We start from the raw sequence: 17,249 nt of genomic DNA, 5'->3' as shown, positions 1-17,249 counted from the left end.
GTGAAGGAAGGGTGGTTATGTTGGGGTGAAGGAAGGGTGGTTATGGTAGGGTGAAGGAAGGGTGGTTATGTTGGGGTGAAGGAAGGGTGGTTATGTTGGGGTGAAGGTGGTTATGTTGGGGTGAAGGAAGGGTGGTTATGTTGGGGTGAAGGTGGTTATGCCAGGGTGCAGGAAGGGTGGTTATGTTGGGGTGAAGGTGGTTATGTTGGGGTGAAGGAAGGGTGGTTATGTTAGGGTGAAGGTGGTTATGTTGGGGTGAAGGTGGTTATGTTGGGGTGAAGGAAGGGTGGTTATGTTAGGGTGAAGGTGGTTATGTTGGGGTGAAGGAAGGGTGGTTATGTTAGGGTGAAGGTGGTTATGTTGGGGTGAAGGTGGTTTTTGAGCGATTTTTTTGAGCAATGTTGCTGGGCAACCACATAACCAGTTCCATGTGTTGTGATTGGATGATCATGGAAATATGCCTACTGATGATTAAAGTTCTTTAGAAAGATGGTGGCCGAGATCAATGGAAACATTGCCCAGCAAGTTGCCTTGTGTATCATTAGCTGGAGATTGGCCAATCTTGGTTTCCGGCTCAAGATAGCCTACAGAGCAGGCTCAAGATAGCCTACAGAGCAGGCTCAAGATAGCCTACAGAGCAGGCCTGACAAAGTGGAGTGTCACCATGTTCCAGTAGTTTTCTGAGATCTCTAAAACTAGATCAAATAATGTTGCCATACTGAAAAGAAAACATACAGAGTGGCCAAGTTTTGTTTTCTCCAGACACAAAGAAACATTAGTCCACATAAATGACATCAACATCAAATCATTAATCTCAAGAAATGAAATTTATTCACAATCTGACGAGACAAAACAAAATAGATCTGCATAACAAAAAATACGACAGCAGCGCTTCATATAAAATATCTTTCTGTATGAAAAAATAATTACCTGAACACAGTCATACTGTCACCTTTCAGCTCTCTATTAGTGCAACATGTAAATTAACAATAGGCACGGGATGAACCTGCCGTCTCAGACCCAGGGCCTTGCCCAACAGCGCTCTCTCTTGGAGTTCCTTCCTGTCACATAGCGTACAATTCCAATCTACGACACCAGAGGGCGCCAAGCAGTACTGAACTTTAAAGCCAGGTGGTACAACAAAGTTGGTTAATATCATTAGTAACAGACAGGGGCGTAATGACGGCCATAGAAGAAGCAGAGCTCTAGATCCCGATTACGGCCCGTCAGCTGGAAAACATCTGCTTTTAGAAAATGCAAGGCGCCCCCCTTTGGCCAGATATAAAAACTGCATTTAATTAAGACAATGAAAAAAAAAAGTACTGGGCCCATCTCAACACAGATACTTTGAAAACAGAACAACCTTTTGACTAATCTAAGTGCTTTGTTATGATTCACTACATTAATGAAGAGATGCGCTAGAGAATAAGGCTGATTGGGCCCCATAGTTCCCGTGCGGATGAACCTGATACACACCTTGATGATCTCATGATTTGCTGAGAGACCTACTTCAAATCATATGTCCAGGGCTAAGCATTTTAACGGCCAATGAAAACTAATCATGATCACAACTATGCAATAAGTACATCACTGAAAGCCAGCCAACTTCATGGAGAGAGTTAAAGGCTACAAGGAATTGAGATCTTAAGGCATTAACCTTCAACAAATGCAGTAGTCTACCACAAATCATTTTCTCAGAACAAATTGTTATACCATAAAATGGTTCAGATACTAGCATCAAAAGTATGCGTTTGCTATTGCTACAATATACATATACATTATGGTGACATAACATGACATACAATAAATAAAGAGTTAAAATAAGCTTATTTCCTTTCAAGGCCTATTTGGACACATATAGATAAAGAAAAAAAAAAGATGAAAGTAATCTTTAGTGCCCGTTTACCTGCCGCAGAATTGGTGTTTCACAAGGCAGAATGTGACAGGACAATGCTACATTAATGTAGCCATATTCCATACGTGTAACGCGTAGTCCATATTTGTTTTGAGAGTTGTAGGGGCATCAGGTGGTTTTGTTTCAGCTTGTATGACCAACATGTTTCAGAAGGCCACTCTACAGTTATGGAGGCTTTTGTCCATTCACATGAAATCTTATCTGTAGCAAACATTCTACATGAGTTGGATAATCTCTTGATAAAGAACAAAGCAAATGTTTTGATTCGAACTTCATGTGATGAATTACAGGAAGTAACGTTAAAGTTTACCAAACTAGAACTAAAGCAAAAACAGGGGGAGCAAAACATAACTTAAAATCTAGTATTAAACACTTGAGAAGGAAACGTATGTACAACAGTAGAGGGAGAAAAGGAGCGCGTGTCCCAAGATGAAGAGCAGTGTCAGCGCTGTGGTCAGCCCGCGGCCCTGCCGCCCGGGGTCCAGTCAGGAGGCCAGCACGCCGCGCCGGATGATGTCCGAGCCGTAGCGCCGGGCCATGATGTCGTGGCTGTGCAGCCGCTGGGCCTGACAGCGCTTGCCCTGGGCGTCCTGCTCCGGCTGCCCACTAGTCTCGCCCCCCTGGGCGCTGGCGTTGGCGTGGTTCTCCGCTGCCACCCGCAGGCGAGTTCTGAGCGTGGGTGTTGTCGGGGCGTTCGCGGTCCTGTCGGACGTCCTGCGGGAGGGGAGGGGGCAGGAGGGTTCCGGAAGTGAGACGCGCGGCATCTCTGACCCCTCCTGCCCCGCCGGGTGGCCGCGTGTGGTCCGCTCGCTCTTTTTGGGGATACGGAAACTGCCCCAGCCCCTGAGGTTATTACCCCCCGACCCCGATGACGAGGACGACGATGACGACGAGCTGTCCTGGCCAGATGCGGACCTCCTGAGAATGCCGTTGTACTTGGTTTCCACAGAGACGGACTCTATGGCGTCGGCCTCAGCCGGCCTCTGTCGCGTGTCCTGAGAGAGCTTGGACCCGGTTCGGAGTTTGGGTCGGGTCGGCGGCGACGGTTCCCGTGGTCGTCTCCTGCGGTCCTCCATGTTGTAGATCTGGGCGTGGGGGGGGATGGCCACTGGGGTCAGCCTGAGGGTGGGGTTGAGGTTGGGGGGCGTGTGGGGGAGGCCCAGCTCCCCGACGCGCACGCACGTTTCCGTGGAGACCACGGTGGCGTTCTCCCTCCTCTCCCGAGGCTCGGTGGGAGGCTTTGCCGTGGCCGCCCTGGTGGCGTCGCCCCGAGTGACCCGACGAGTGTCCGCCGGCGCCCGGTCTGAGCCTTCGCCCGTCCCCTTGGCAACCCTGCCCGGCAGGAGGCCGTTGGCCCGCGTCAGCTGGGACGGAAGCACGCCGTTGGGCCGCGGTGCCTTGGCTGGAAGAAAGCCGTTGGTCTTGGGAGGCTTGGAGGGGCTCTCGGGCTGCGGGGCTCTGGAGGGGACCCCTCCACGCTGGGGGGGGCTGGGGGGGCCCGTCGGGGCGGAGCTGCCGGGGGCCAGGGGCGTGTTGAGGGCAGGGTGGCCCTTCAGGGCCCGCGGAGACGGGTAAGGCACGCTGGGGGCATCTCGGAAGTAGAACCAAGCCTCGGACAGACGTCTCGTCGTGGACAAGCCTGCGTTTGGAGCGAGGGAAGAAGAGAGAGCGACAGCAGAGAGAGAGAGAGAGAGAGAGAGAGAGAGAGAGAGACAGAGAGAGAGAGAGAGAGAGAGAGAGAGAGAGAGGGACAGAGAGAGAGAGCACGCTTGTGAGTTGTTCAAACACAAGGATGTTTCAAAAAACAAAACAAAGAAAATGAAAAAGTTTTTGGTGGGTTAGGGGTCTAGGGATAAGAGGCGATGTGAGTTTGAAGGTCTATGTTTAGGCACTGATGATTATATCCATGCGAGACATATGCTTACATGCAGATCAAAGGTCGAATGTATTTTACGTAAAGTTTAATTAAAGACAGGATGTGAGTTTGAGTGCAAGGAACAGGTTTGTGTAGGAGTGAGACGCATGACTTAATGCAAGACACATGTGGCATGAAGATGGGTTATATTGTGGAGTCCTTGCTCCAGCAGTCTGATGTGCTGCTGTGTGATGTGTGTTGGTGTGTGTGTGTGTGTGTGTGTGCAGCAGTTTGATGTGCTGCTGCTGCTGTGTGTGTGTGTGTGTGTGTGTGTGTGTGTGTGTGTGTGTGTGTGTACGGACCAGTGAAGCGTCCCTGCTTCAGCAGTTTGATGTGCTGCTGTGTGTGTGTGTGTGTGTGTGTGTGTGTGTATGTGTGTGTGTGTCTGTGTAGCAGTTTGACGTGCTGCTGTGTGTGTGTGTGTATGTGTGTGTGTGCGCACCAGTGAAGCGTCCCTGCTCCAGCAGTTTGATGTGCTGTTGTGTGTGTGTGTGTGTGTATATGTGTGTGGACGCACCAGTGAAGCGTCCCTGCTCCAGCAGTTTGATGTGCTGTTGGAAGATCTGCTCCTGGACTCGGCATACTGACCGCTTAATCTTCTCTCTTCGCGTCACCATGTAGGTTAGATTACGCACCTGGAAACACACACACACACGTCAAAGACTACCAAAACGAGACTTAGACTGCACTTTCCCTTCAGTTTCAAATGCCCAAACCTCACCATGCCTTGCAGTGGAACATTTCAAGGCAACTGTGACCAGAGCTGCTCTGTAAATTCTAGAACTCTCCAAGTTTAGAATGTTGTGCTCTCTCAAAACTCTAATCTTCAGCAGCACCCTTTCCCTTGTCAAACTACTGAATAAAAGCACCTTTTCCAGTTTGTGAATAATGTCATAACTTGCCTTCCTTTTTGTGTTCAGCTCATGAACGCTCATATGTATGGAAGACAATATGAGAATGAACACCTGGCTGTTATGGCCTATAACAATGTCTGTGTCATTCATTATAATCAGTAAGCATAAGTCAGTGCGCCTTGTTCTTCTTGTTTGCCCTTAAAGGTTAAGAACTTCTGGCTTAGACTATGATGCATCCAAAATGACATATGACCATATATGTATATGTATAACATGATATCTGCTACCAAATACAAATGCTTTCATAAGGAAAGAGAAAATACAAGGGTTCTAGTTAAAACACGACTTCAGATCTGATGGTGCTGAAAGCAGGTGAGCCTACAGCTGACTTCCTCTCACAAGAAACACAACTACAGTAACTCTCTGCTGATTGGATGCTCTGTTTATTTGCAAACTTCCTGTCTGGGAAAAGGCGGCGGGCTGTGCTGTGCCACACTTGGCGGGGACTCTGGGGCAGGAAGTTTAACCGCCGCGTGTCTTCCTGCTGCGCGAGATGGCATGCGGCTTGTACAGGGATCGGCCGGCCGCTGCGCACGGCACCCACTTCCTGCCGCGTCGGCCGCGGTTACCACGGTTACGGGCGGCTGGACCTACCCGCTCGAGGTCCTGGCGCAGGTGGGTGAAGAGGCGGAGGCGGCGCAGAAGCACTTCCTGTTCGCGGCGCGCCAGGCTCTCCTCCTCCTCGCGCTTGGGCGTGACGAGCGGCCGGTTGAAGTTGACCCGCCGCTTCAGCTTCCAGTACTGGAACGCAAAGTCCACCGTGTCGGCCGGCAGCCCCAGGCGCTTGGCCACGTCGCCCACGGAGACGAAGCGGAAGAAGTCGTCCTCCAGCTGCTGCAGCCGCTGCTTGCGCTCGCTCACGCGGACGCCGTCCGCCACCGGACGCTCCCTGACCTTCCGGCCACTCCGCCGGCCGCTGTCCTCCTCCCGCTCCTCCTTCACCGTCACCGCGTCTGCCGCTCCCTCCTCCTCCTCCGCCGCCGCCGTCTTGAGTCCTGAGTGTAGCGGGCAGAAGGACTTGAACTTGACCTCGTCGGACTCCGTGAGGATGGTGCTCATCTTCAGGCCGGCGTGCTGACCGCACGTCACGTGGAATGCCGTCCGGCAGCTCTTGGCAGAACACTGGGGGAAGTGGAGCAGGGTTGAGACACAGACACGCAGCAGGTCATTTCCCAATAAGACTCTCACTTGTCCTTATACGCTCACTGGCCAGTAATATGCATCCATTCCACACACTATTACAGCTACACACACGGTCACCAGTCCAACAGGAGCAGATACAGTATATTTCTACAGCTAGTACTGTGGAACTGATTTATTCTGACCAGCGGGTCAGATAGATAGAAAGACAGAGCTATAGTGAAAATGCATGCCCTGCATACCTGCACCTGACACGCACACGCACACACACACACTCTCACACACACACCAGAGCTGGCGCAGAGTCAGCCGTACCTGTATGCAGGCGCCCGAGCGCTCCTTGCAGAGGCAGCAGCTGAGAGCCCAGCGGTTACTGGGGATGTGGGAGATGTTGGTGATGGGCTCCATCTTCTCTGGGTTCCCTATGCTCACCTATCACACAGACACAGAGACAGACACAGAGACAGACACAGAGACAGACACAGAGACAGACACAGACAGACACAGACAGCAAGGCAAAGGGAGAAACTATTTAACACAAAGAAACAGAACAAAAACCATCTGGTATATAACCAGGTAATGACTTCACTCAAAGTCCTTTTAGGCAGGTCCCTCTACTTGGCAATGCCTCCGTTAGGACACTAAACCTGTTAGTCCGGACTATCTCGGTGAAGGGGAAGAGATCCATAACTCTTCATAGATACTGCAGGTCACGCAACCATTACCAGTACATCACATAAATCAAACAATGTGAAAGGTGAGCCATCTTTTCAGATATTGCTCAAAAAAGGCAACAAAAAAAAAGAAAAGAGACTTCATTCTTCACACTGGCCTGCTCACTGCGCCTACCAAATTTTGCAACAAGTCACAGGGCCTCTCTTCCTGACTGGATGCGTGTGAGCACTAATCCTGGGCTAGGCTGGGCACACACTGACCACTGAGGGGGAGCACCAGCTGGCGTCTACAGAGTCCAGCAGCAGCGAACACAAGTTCTGGGATGTGTCCCAGATAGTAATTTAAGAAAGGATGACAAAGACTCTGGGGCACCTGAGCAAGCGCCTCTCTGCTGGCATCACTGTTAATAGCATATCCATTATAGCAGACCACTAGAGTTAGGCTCTCTCTCTCTAACCAGAGCCCTATCTAAACAGCTCTGTCTCTGACCAACAGTGGGTTCTAGAGCAGAACTCTGAGTAGGAGAAAGCTCCATGTTCTAGAGCCTTTATCTAGAACTCACAGCAAAATCTCAAAATCTCTCTGATGAATTTTGCCATGACTCCTTAATTAAACATACAGCACATCAGTCAAAAGCACTTTGTGTCCCATCTGAAGAGCCTGGACAGTCTACAAACAAAAGCTTTTCTTTTGGCAGAACTTCACAAAAATGTATTGGATTTCAATCAACACCTCCCCTTTAAATGCCATCAATGGCAAAGAGCTGAGAGGATTTAAATGGACCTGTCTGAAGCCCAGAGACTAAAGCCCTGGGACCATTATATTTCTTATTATTTGAATTAATGTGCAATGTCCATGTCAAATAAACCTTAGATAACTCTAAATGGACCTGTCTGAGCCCAGTGTGGGGAGGGTGTGTAACTCACCTCCGGTACCCAAAGGGCGCAGCTCACGTGGACCCACTTGGTGCCGCTGCGTGTGGGCTTCATGGCGCCGCCCTTCTTCGGGCAGAGTTGGCACCTCGGGAGGATGCCCAGGGCACAGATGCGGCACAGCCAACTCCCCTCTGGCACTTTCAGTATGCCATAACAGGCCTGCAACGACATGACACAGAAATACAACACACTTTCAAAACCATAACAGGCCTGCAACGACAGAACATAGAAATGTATACTGCATATCAGTTTCAGCATGCTACAACTAGCAGACAAACTCAATCATGCATTTTCAATAAAGCTTAAACGCCCTGACAAAATAAAAGTTGTGCTTTCAGTCAACCACACTGCCAGTGGAGTAAAACCCTGTGCATGCACACACTCTCACTCACACACACACACAGACCTGGTGGACGCAGATGTTGCACTTGTCACAGAACACCATCTCGTTGCCGTCTTCTCCGTCGGGCGACTGGCACACGTCACACACCACGTCCTCGTCGTACTCGATGCCCAGGCCCTCCTCCGTCTCCATGGCGTGGCTCAGGTTGTCGTAGCAACTGCGCTCAAACTCCTCCATGACCCGCTCCATGGTCAGCTCGTCCATCGGCTGCGTCCCTGGAAACGGACAGAGCGCTCGGTCAGGCCAGCGCTGTCACCGTGGCAACGCCGCCTGTTTGCTGGCGTCTGCCTTTGGACGGAGGTAATTACACAGCACCAGTGCTCTTTGCAGATGGCAAACATAATGAAGCTCCTCTGTCCACAAACACAAGCAGTGTCCACTCAGGGCCTCTTTCCCCGCTAGCTTTTCTCTTAGGAATAGTGGAGTAACAGGCTAGTTGCTTTCTACTCATGATGATAATACTGCATGTATGTACTTCTGTTGCCAGATTCTACAGTATGTGAATTTAATGGACAACAAAGTTTTTGTATCTTTCTTGAATCTGACTATAGACCATAGCATCCTCGTTTCTATACCAAACAAAGGTCACTAGAGAAATGGATTTTAAATCTTAATCTCTGGCCTGTACCCTGCACTATACTGCACTCTCAGGGTTCTGTGTCAAAGGTCAAACGCTGGCGTGTCAGCAGATGCAGCGTTCCGTCTCACTCACCCATCAGGCCGAACTCTTTGTTGGCGTAGTGCAGCCAGGCCACGTCCTCCTCGTCCAGGTCGTAGCGGCAGACGCCCTCGGCCAGCGTGCGGATGGGGACGTATCCCAGCACCGGCGGCTCCTGCCCTGACGAGCGGATCATCTTCTTGGGCCGCGAGAACATGACCGCTGAGGGCCGCTCCGCCACCGTGCTGAGGGGACACAACACACACACACACACACACACACACACACACACACACACATTACACAACATTACCAAGAAGCAGGCGCCAACTACACCAGATACATATGGCATTGTCCAACTTTAAAGATCTTTGATGTACACACAAACACACATATTTTTGTCATTGTTGTGTATGAGTCCCATGTGACTGCTGTATGCGGTGTATATCATAGGGGTGTCACGATTTCAATTCAAGTCAAAATCGATCGAAATTACATCTCAATCTCAAACTTCGAACTCAATGGTAGAATCGACAATGTAGCCACACACCCAATGTCACGTCCAGCATGTCAAACACACACACACACACACACACACACAATGAACTGCAGCGTCAACACTCGAAATCGAAACCCCTCTTGCTACTCTGAAATCACCGGTGTGGAAGTATTTTGTCGTTCATTCATGTCAAGTAAGACTAACTTCCTCAACTTAACAAGTAAAAAGATGATCTATATTACAGTCCAAAATTACTTTAAGGCATAAATTGCACATTGATAAGTGCATATTCCATGAACACTAACCTTGAGTGGTTTCAAAATAAAAGCCCCAGGCCAAAAAAAAGTAACCATAATAAGGAGGAATGCATTAATAGTAATATTTAAAAAAAGATTGAAAATCAAATAGAATCGTAAAATCGAAAATTAAATTGAATCAAGGATTTGGAGAATCTTGACACCCCTAGTATATGATGTATGCAAGCCCTGTGTATGTGGTGTATGTATGTGTGCTCCGTGTATGTGGTGTATATGGGCCCTGTGTATGTGGTGTATATGATGTTTGTATGTTTGTATGGGCCCCGTGTATGTGGTGTATTTGATGTTTGCGGGTCCTGTGTGGGCTGTATGGGGTATACTGCGGGCCCTGTGTGGGCTTATGTGGTGTACTGCGGGCCCTGCGTGGGCTGTATTGCGGGCCCTGTGTGGGCTGTATGTGGTGTATTGCGGGCCCTGTGTGGGCTGTATGTGGTGTATTGCGGGCCCTGCGTGGGCTTATGGGGTGTATTGCGGGCCGGGCGTGGGCTTATGCGGTGTACTGCGGACCCGGCGTGGGCTTATGCGGGAGGTGCTCGTACCAGACGGCGGGCCCTGTGTGGGCTGTATGGGGTGTATTGCGGGCCCGGCGTGGGCTTATGGGGTGTATTGCGGGCCCGGCGTGGGCTTATGGGGTGTATTGCGGGCCGGGCGTGGGCTTATGCGGTAGGTGCTCGTACCAGACGGCGGGCCCGGGGATGGAGTTGGGGCTGACCGGAACCTGGACCCCCTTCTCCCACTCCTGCCTCCAGGGGTCAGCCAGCACGTAGTAGTCCTCCGCGTTCAGCTGGTACGAGTCGTGCAGCTTCATGGCTGTGATCAGGTCTGTCCTGAAAACCTGGGGACAACACCATACACACACCCAATCAATCAATCAATCAATCAATCAATCAATCACTCCATCTATGCAGCCAATAATCAACCAATTGCTCCATCAATCTACGGGACAGCAGAAATCTGTACACTACCTCAAATACAGGCACTCTACCGCTACCAGAGCCGGACAGTAACGGAGTACATTTACTTGAGTACAGTACTTGAGTACAATTTTGAGGGATCTGTACTTTACTCGAGTTTCATTTTTGGGGAGTACTCATGACTTTACTCAAGTACATTTGAAAGGAAAATATTGTACTCTTTACTCCACTACATTTCTATCCATAACCGTGAGTACCCGTTACTTCCTCTAAAAAAAAAAAGAAAAATCTCGGAAACCCTCAATTTGTTGTTTCCCTCTCAAATGTGATTGGATTGTGCAGGTGCCATGAATTGGGACAACCTATCAGCAATCACCTTCAGCTTTCCACCAAAGTCAACTCCATAGTCAGATTTAAATTAAGAGACGAAACCATAGACAAAGCAATGGATGAAGACGCAGCAGGTCCATCCCGGGAATGTGCGAACCTGTGGCCCCACCTCACCAGACTATTTCAATTTTCTGAACAAGTTAATGATAGTTTTCACTTCAAGTGTTTCAATTACAAAATAGTATTTTGTATTTGAAACACGTATTTTATATACATGTATTAGAAATACTGCCCATGCCTGGCAACATGGTAAAAAGATGAAAATTATTTGATTTTACTTTCAATTCCTTTTACATTCTCCAAGGTATTAACATTAACATTTTTCATAACTCCATGTAGGACGTTTCTGTACATAAATGTGAGCACTGTGGCAGTAGTAATGCAATATTTAGAAAATGTAGGCTACTCTTGTACTCAAGTACTTTTAAAAACAAGTACTTCAGTACTTTTACTTAAGTAGACATCTGACTGTTGTACTTTTACTTGTACTTGAGTAAAATTTAGCAAAGGGTATCTGTACTTTTACTCAAGTAATGAAGCTGTGTACTCTGTCCGCCTCTGACCGCTACCGCTAAGTGTCTGGACGTTCGGTGGCATTCCTCGGAAAGCATCAGATACATGACCCCATGGTGCCTATGCTACTCCGCTTCCCACAGCGCCTTTATTCAGCACACAGATAGAGCAGGCTAATCACTGATCACATGCGACAGCTCCGAACAGGGCCACACACACAACCCTCGGGCCTGAGGCATTTAAATGGGAAAGCACCAGACAGAGCACACACACGCCATCAGCACCAGACAGAGCACACACACGCCATCAGCACCAGACAGAGCACACACACGCCATCGGCACCAGACAGAGCACACACACGCCATCGGCACCAGACAGAGCACACACACGCCGGTGATAAAGACACAGATCGGCCATCGGCAGAGCCAGGTGCAAACACGCCAGCGATAAAGTCACCGATCGGCCATCGGCACAGCCAGGTGCAAACACGCCAGCGATAAAGACACCAAGCGGCCATCGGCACAGCCAGGTGCAAACACGCCGGCGATAAGACACTGATTTCCGATCGGCACAGAGGTACAAGGCAGGGCACAAACATGATAGCCAATCAGCACAGAGGTACAAGGCAGGGCACAAACATGATAGCCAATCAGCACAGAGGTACAAGGTAGGGCACAAACATGATAGCCAATCAGCACAGAGGTACAAGGTAGGGCACAATCATGCCTGCACTTTACCTCAGATGGCTTCTTTCCCTTGGATCTCCGGGTCTGAGATTTGGAGTGCTGCGACCAGGATGTCGACGTGCCTGGCAAAGACAAGTAGTTGAAATCAGTGTGTTTGTGTGTGTGTGTGTGTGTGTATATGTGTGTGTGTGTGTGTGTGTGTGTGTGTGTGCGCGCATTTGTGTGTGTGTGTGTGGGGGATCATCTTTACACACAAAGGGCAGGAGACAAAGATCACAGCTCCAAAAGCATATATGCTGTACAAGGTGTAAAATGATGCACACAATGTGATATGAAATACTGTATAAGAATATATATAATACATGTGTGGTGAACATTACACCACAAAAACTGTAAGGTAAAACTGCATGCTTGACATTTTCGAAAAATGTTAATGGCATCAGATAAATAACATCGACAGCCTGGTGTTGGGTAGTAATCTCACAAGGCCAGATACCAGTTTTCTTTTTTTTTTTTAGGTAGACATCGTCAGCAAAATCCACTGCTGACTGGGCTATAGGCACAGACAAAGCATTTCTCAAGACTGGGAGCGGGATGGAAATGTCAAACACCCAGTTCTCTGTTCTGGAGCTGTTCACGTTACACACATGGATCCTGTCCCTGCTTCCTCTACTGACACTTTGATGTTTTAATACGTCAACTGGCAACGTTGGACACTGGAAGTGGTAAAGTTCTGACCTATAACTGGTTACTCTATACAACCACAGGAGGCACTGTGGTAACTCTATACAAAACATATTGATCTCAATAGTGCATTTTGCCCATGTTCAGGGTGGAAAATAAAAAATAAATATTTGCATAAGACAAGTCAAATTGGTGTTTTTAAAAAGAAGGGATCATAATAGAGAATAAAGGGAAAAAATATTTTAAAAAACTTTGTATATTCCCACAAGGTGTTTGGGTGCTCTGAAAATGAGAACCAAAATGTTGTTTCAGACTTGTGAGGTCTGCTGTTCAGACCCTGAAGGAATTTCTTTTCATTGCTTTTTGTGAGAGTGTTTCTACTTATCTCAAAAAGGAAAATAAATTAAGAGCCTATGTTGAGTACAATATGTCTTCTGAAGGCCTAAACAGAGCCCAGCTAAAAACACCAATAACATTTTGATCAACTTTGAGAGACAGCTATGACCATGCAGGATCATCCAGACCAAACATGACGATTTTTCTACATACTATTCCTATTTATGTACCAGCGTGTAAAATTTGAGCCTCCTACATGGTTTAGTTCTTGTGCTATGGGCTTGTGAACTTTGATAAAAAAGAGGCCGAACAAAATCGACACCCCCCTCCCCCTGTAAAACTGGCTGTATCTTGGAAAGTATTGATCTTACATAAAAATAATTTTACAGTGTGTCTCCTGGGTGACATAGGTACACCTGGTAATTTTTTCAGATTGTTTGGTTGAATTGACGTGGAATGACCCAACACAAAGTTAAGTAAATTATCTCTTTGTTGCCGTCATGTGAAATGTGAAATGAGAACTTCCCAGGTCCCAGAACACATAGGGAAAATCTCAATACCCCCCTAAGCTTCTAAGCCCTGAGCCCTCACACTTAACGGACATCCGTTGGTAAGGGATTGAGATTGAGAGGCTATAAGGTTCAAAATGCTAATGACAGCAATGGGACAGCACCTCTGACCGATTGACCAATCGAGATTCACCTATAATCTTTCTCCAAACGGAATTAAACAGTATTGTACAGTTCTACGTTTCCACGTCATACTCCCTGGGTATCAAACAAGGTGGACTTGGTGCTGTTAGCACCCTTCTCTCCCTGTTAGCACCCTTCTCTCCCTGTTAGCCTACAGGAGCACCTGCTACCTGTCTGACCTGGCACAATGTCCGTAAAAGTCCACACTCGCTGTCTGAGTCTACACACTCTCTGTCTCTCTGTCTGAGTGCTGCTCACTTCCTCCTGCCTGGACACTTGTTTACTGGCCCTGGGTCTCCCTGGACACAGCATTCGTGCCATGGAAGAAAACAGTGAGAAAGGGAAGATGTGTCTAAACAAACATTATTATGGAAACTTAATTGCGCTAAATGAACCATAGAAACAAGATGGTTCATTTAGCGCAATGCTCCTAATGACTAAAATCGTGTCATACTGGAAATGAGAATGTAAACTACAACAACTTCCACAAGAACAATAAAACCATTGAGGGATTATCCAGAAGAATACAGCTGCTTACTGCCAGTGTCAGAGTCATCACTGCTGCTTGGATGCCTGCTCCGCTTCATGTTCCACAGTCGAGTTTGGAAGATCACAGATCTGCAAAGACAAGTCATATACACACTCAGTGGCCTCGTTTGTCAAATGTAAGCTGTTATGAAAAAGCCTTGAACATTACATGGATCTTTGGTATATACTATTAATTAAAGAAAAAACACATGCTTGGACATACAAATAAACTGTTCTCTTTTTTTAAAGTTACCCAGTACCCCTGACTATATATTTACTTACAGACCTTACAAAATCAAGGACTCCAAATTGTAGGACAACTAACAGGAGAGGCAACAAACCAAAACATACTTTTACATGTCCACGTTTCGAAAAAGGCAATGTTTTGAACTCACTGGATGTTGACGGAAGAAAAACAACACAAGCTACTGGGCACGTGCTCACATCGTCATAGGCGTCACACCTCTAAACGTCACAATAGTCCATAATCAGGGTAAACATAAAATAAGAAGAAACCCCAAGTTGTTTTATTTTACATTATTTGCTGTAACGTTTACAACAGTAACCGTCATGTCCTGTAATTTGAGGCTGTTGACAAACCAAGACCAAATGCGCCGCTTAATCTGATATTGTTTGATGATTCCAAATAGTTGGAAACCCAATTAAAGTTAATGTACTGGGTTTAACATTAGCATTCTCTAGTTTTACAAACATACCACGTCTGCCAATTTCTCTTAAAACCCACTTGCAACCGAGCGTAAACCATTTTTGTAATAACCACGCCTTCCCCCAAACATTAGGTGGCCGGCTTAGAGCCTGTACAAAAATGTTCAAATAAATTCCATAAACTTGTCTTTTCAGTTCGGTAAAATGCAAAACAGGAATCATGGCTACGTGAATTGTAGTGTTATAATAACAATAAGAATGATTATAAATTGCTTCAACGTAGTTACTTATCGTGAAACACTCCAAGCTAACATTTAACGTTGCGTTGGCTAGCGTTAGCGAACAGCACGGCAGCACAAGCATTGCAATCAGCCGTGTATCAAAGTTGCAAGTGACTTATTTAGCTTTAACCTAATGCAATATGAATAAAATGTACGTTAATGTTATAACGAAAGTTTGATCGTGTATAGAAGCTAAATAAATAACATATCGCAGCTGAACTGACAGTGCGTACGTCACTGAAACATGAGCGGCACCATTTATGGAGTGCTAGGACATCCCTTGATTAACATTAGCTAGCTAGCTGGCCACATTTTCCAGAATTATCACTGCAGACACTGGCATGGAAAGCCACGGGGGTTATGCTGAGCTAGCAATAAGGAATAGCGTTACATGTATGACTTCTTAAAGGAAACCATAAACATATGCCATGTGGGTCCCGTGCACACAAGTCACATGTGAATGGCAAATGAATGGTTCAAACTTTAACGTTACATTCGAAAAAACCCTCTTCTTGCCCCACAGTTCTAACGTCCTCTTGCAAGCACCCAACCAGTAGCGTAGCGTTTAACGTTACTATTTTCAAACAGAATCGCTTGCGTCCCATGTATTAACACCTCCAGGCTGACAGAGCTATTCTCCATAAAAGCAAGTACTTATATTTATTACCAGCGGCCAACAGTGACACCCCAGCTGTGCAGTTATAGCCACGTCCCCGCACGTTATCTGGTGGTCTGAACTTAATCTTTTGGCGCCATTTTAATGACGTACTAAATTTCCACCGGGATGCGACCATCTGTACACAAAACTGTACACGGAAATACCTCAAAACACTAGCCACATGGCTTAAAAATCGAAGGTTCACACAGTTGTTACATGGCGTTTAATAATGCAGTCTCGCAGAAGGAAATGAGAAATTGAAGTGTACCTTCACTGTACAATCTGGCCGTTCGTTGCGGCGACGTTTCTGTGTAGCTAAGCAATGGTGCTGCGTGCTGTTTGAGTTGGGGCGGTAGCAGATTGCCGTTCCCCTCCCTGGACTTCAGACAAACACACACTGACTGACGTATGCATCCACTTGTCACCGCTTCATAAATGCAACAACCCTTCCTCTAGAGGGAGCATTTCCACTTATCATGATGCGCGTCTGTTTGTTTGCTCATCATGTCACATACAGTACTAGCTTTTACATTTCTTGTCATGTTGAGCCAATGCAATGGCGCTGTGACAATCTGTTTTTTTTTATTATTATTATTCTAATACAATATTTGTGGAGTGAATAGAATTTTGCGTAACATCTAAATGACGCAATACTTTTTCATGGAAAGGTCACGGGCTCACGAATCCACTCATAACAATCCCAAAAACTGTGTTATTATGTCCAGATATATGTGCATCTATCAACCACACCGTAAATTGCGAAAAACTTCCAATAGCATTTACAACAGCTTAAACAACACGGTCGTAAATTAAGTTTTCCTCAGTACACAGAGTACAGCTTTTACTTCAAGTGATGTGAAAAAACAGGCGCAGTGCCGACGCGTAGAAGACAGGAGGCGCTGTTGTCTTAGCTAGGATAAGAAGGCGGTGACAGCACGCCGATCTCTGATAGGCTTATTTTGAAGGCAGTCGTGTCTCCACTGGGGATAACCAGTCATAATCGTTTTTTCTGTGTAACCAACGAAACCAAACAGTCCCTTAGTGTATAATCCTATATAAGCTATATATTATTGCTGTCTATACATTAATGATTTCAGTGAAGTAGGCTTAAGTCAAACTTGTCCCAGTCATGTAATGTAAAATTGCTTTATATTTACGACCAGTAGAGGGCGCGAGAAAGCTAGCCTCTGTAAAGAGTACTGTGTAAGTTTATTACAAAGTTGCTACTCCACAAATACAGCCATGCTATATTCTTCTAGCTACATTGAAAATGTCAATTCTGTATTATCAGCAACAACAAAGGACGACATTTCAGTGATCAACAGAATAATATTTAACATGGAATTTGATCTCCAACACAATTGAATCTATCTAAGGCCCAAATCTTTCGAATCACTTTCATATGTCACATTCAGAATTGGATATCAAGATTTGTCAAAACCCTAGCTTGCCATAACTTCAGAATGGGATATGATCCTGTTGAGTGTACATATCCAGTTAAGTGTGAGGATGCAATGATGTAGTAGGCCA

General features: G+C 46.8%; 1 protein-coding gene across 16 annotated transcripts; it reads right to left on the bottom strand.

Annotated features, from left to right (window-relative positions):
• Positions 1–808: 808 nt before the first annotated feature.
• jade1 (jade family PHD finger 1) lies at positions 809–16,192 on the bottom strand. 16 transcript variants are annotated; one of them, XM_042056251.1, is made up of 12 exons: positions 15,988–16,192; positions 14,125–14,204; positions 13,757–13,885; positions 11,926–11,996; positions 10,049–10,206; positions 8,610–8,800; positions 7,901–8,112; positions 7,486–7,653; positions 6,200–6,316; positions 5,339–5,866; positions 4,348–4,465; positions 809–3,554 (listed from the first exon to the last, which is right to left on the bottom strand). In XM_042056251.1, exons 2-12 carry the CDS (start codon positions 14,171–14,173, stop codon positions 2,401–2,403), a joined length of 2,895 nt encoding a protein of 964 aa, XP_041912185.1. In that variant the 5' UTR covers positions 14,174–14,204; positions 15,988–16,192; the 3' UTR covers positions 809–2,400. The 16 variants fall into 16 exon arrangements, with proteins under 16 accessions (XP_041912185.1, XP_041912503.1, XP_041912574.1 ...); XM_042056569.1 differs by lacking the exon at positions 15,988–16,192 and adding an exon at positions 15,729–15,825; XM_042056640.1 differs by lacking the exon at positions 15,988–16,192 and adding an exon at positions 15,555–15,655.
• Positions 16,193–17,249: the final 1,057 nt, after the last annotated feature.

This window comes from Alosa sapidissima, chromosome 1 (assembly GCF_018492685.1).
Source record: "Alosa sapidissima isolate fAloSap1 chromosome 1, fAloSap1.pri, whole genome shotgun sequence".
Taxonomy (NCBI): domain Eukaryota; kingdom Metazoa; phylum Chordata; class Actinopteri; order Clupeiformes; family Clupeidae; genus Alosa; species Alosa sapidissima.
Note: the sequence above shows the minus strand (reverse complement) of the source record. Positions and strands in the feature narration are given on the sequence as shown.

Coding starts and splice junctions, on each gene's coding strand:
- jade1 (XM_042056251.1), bottom strand. CDS start 14,173: ATGAAGCGGAGCAGGCATCCAAGCAGCAGTGATGACTCTGACACTGGC. Junction 7,654..7,900: donor GCAACATCTGCGTCCACCAG/GTCTGTGTGTGT, acceptor ATGTCGTTGCAG/GCCTGTTATGGCATACTGAA. Junction 5,867..6,199: donor GCTCGGGCGCCTGCATACAG/GTACGGCTGACT, acceptor CACTTCCCCCAG/TGTTCTGCCAAGAGCTGCCG.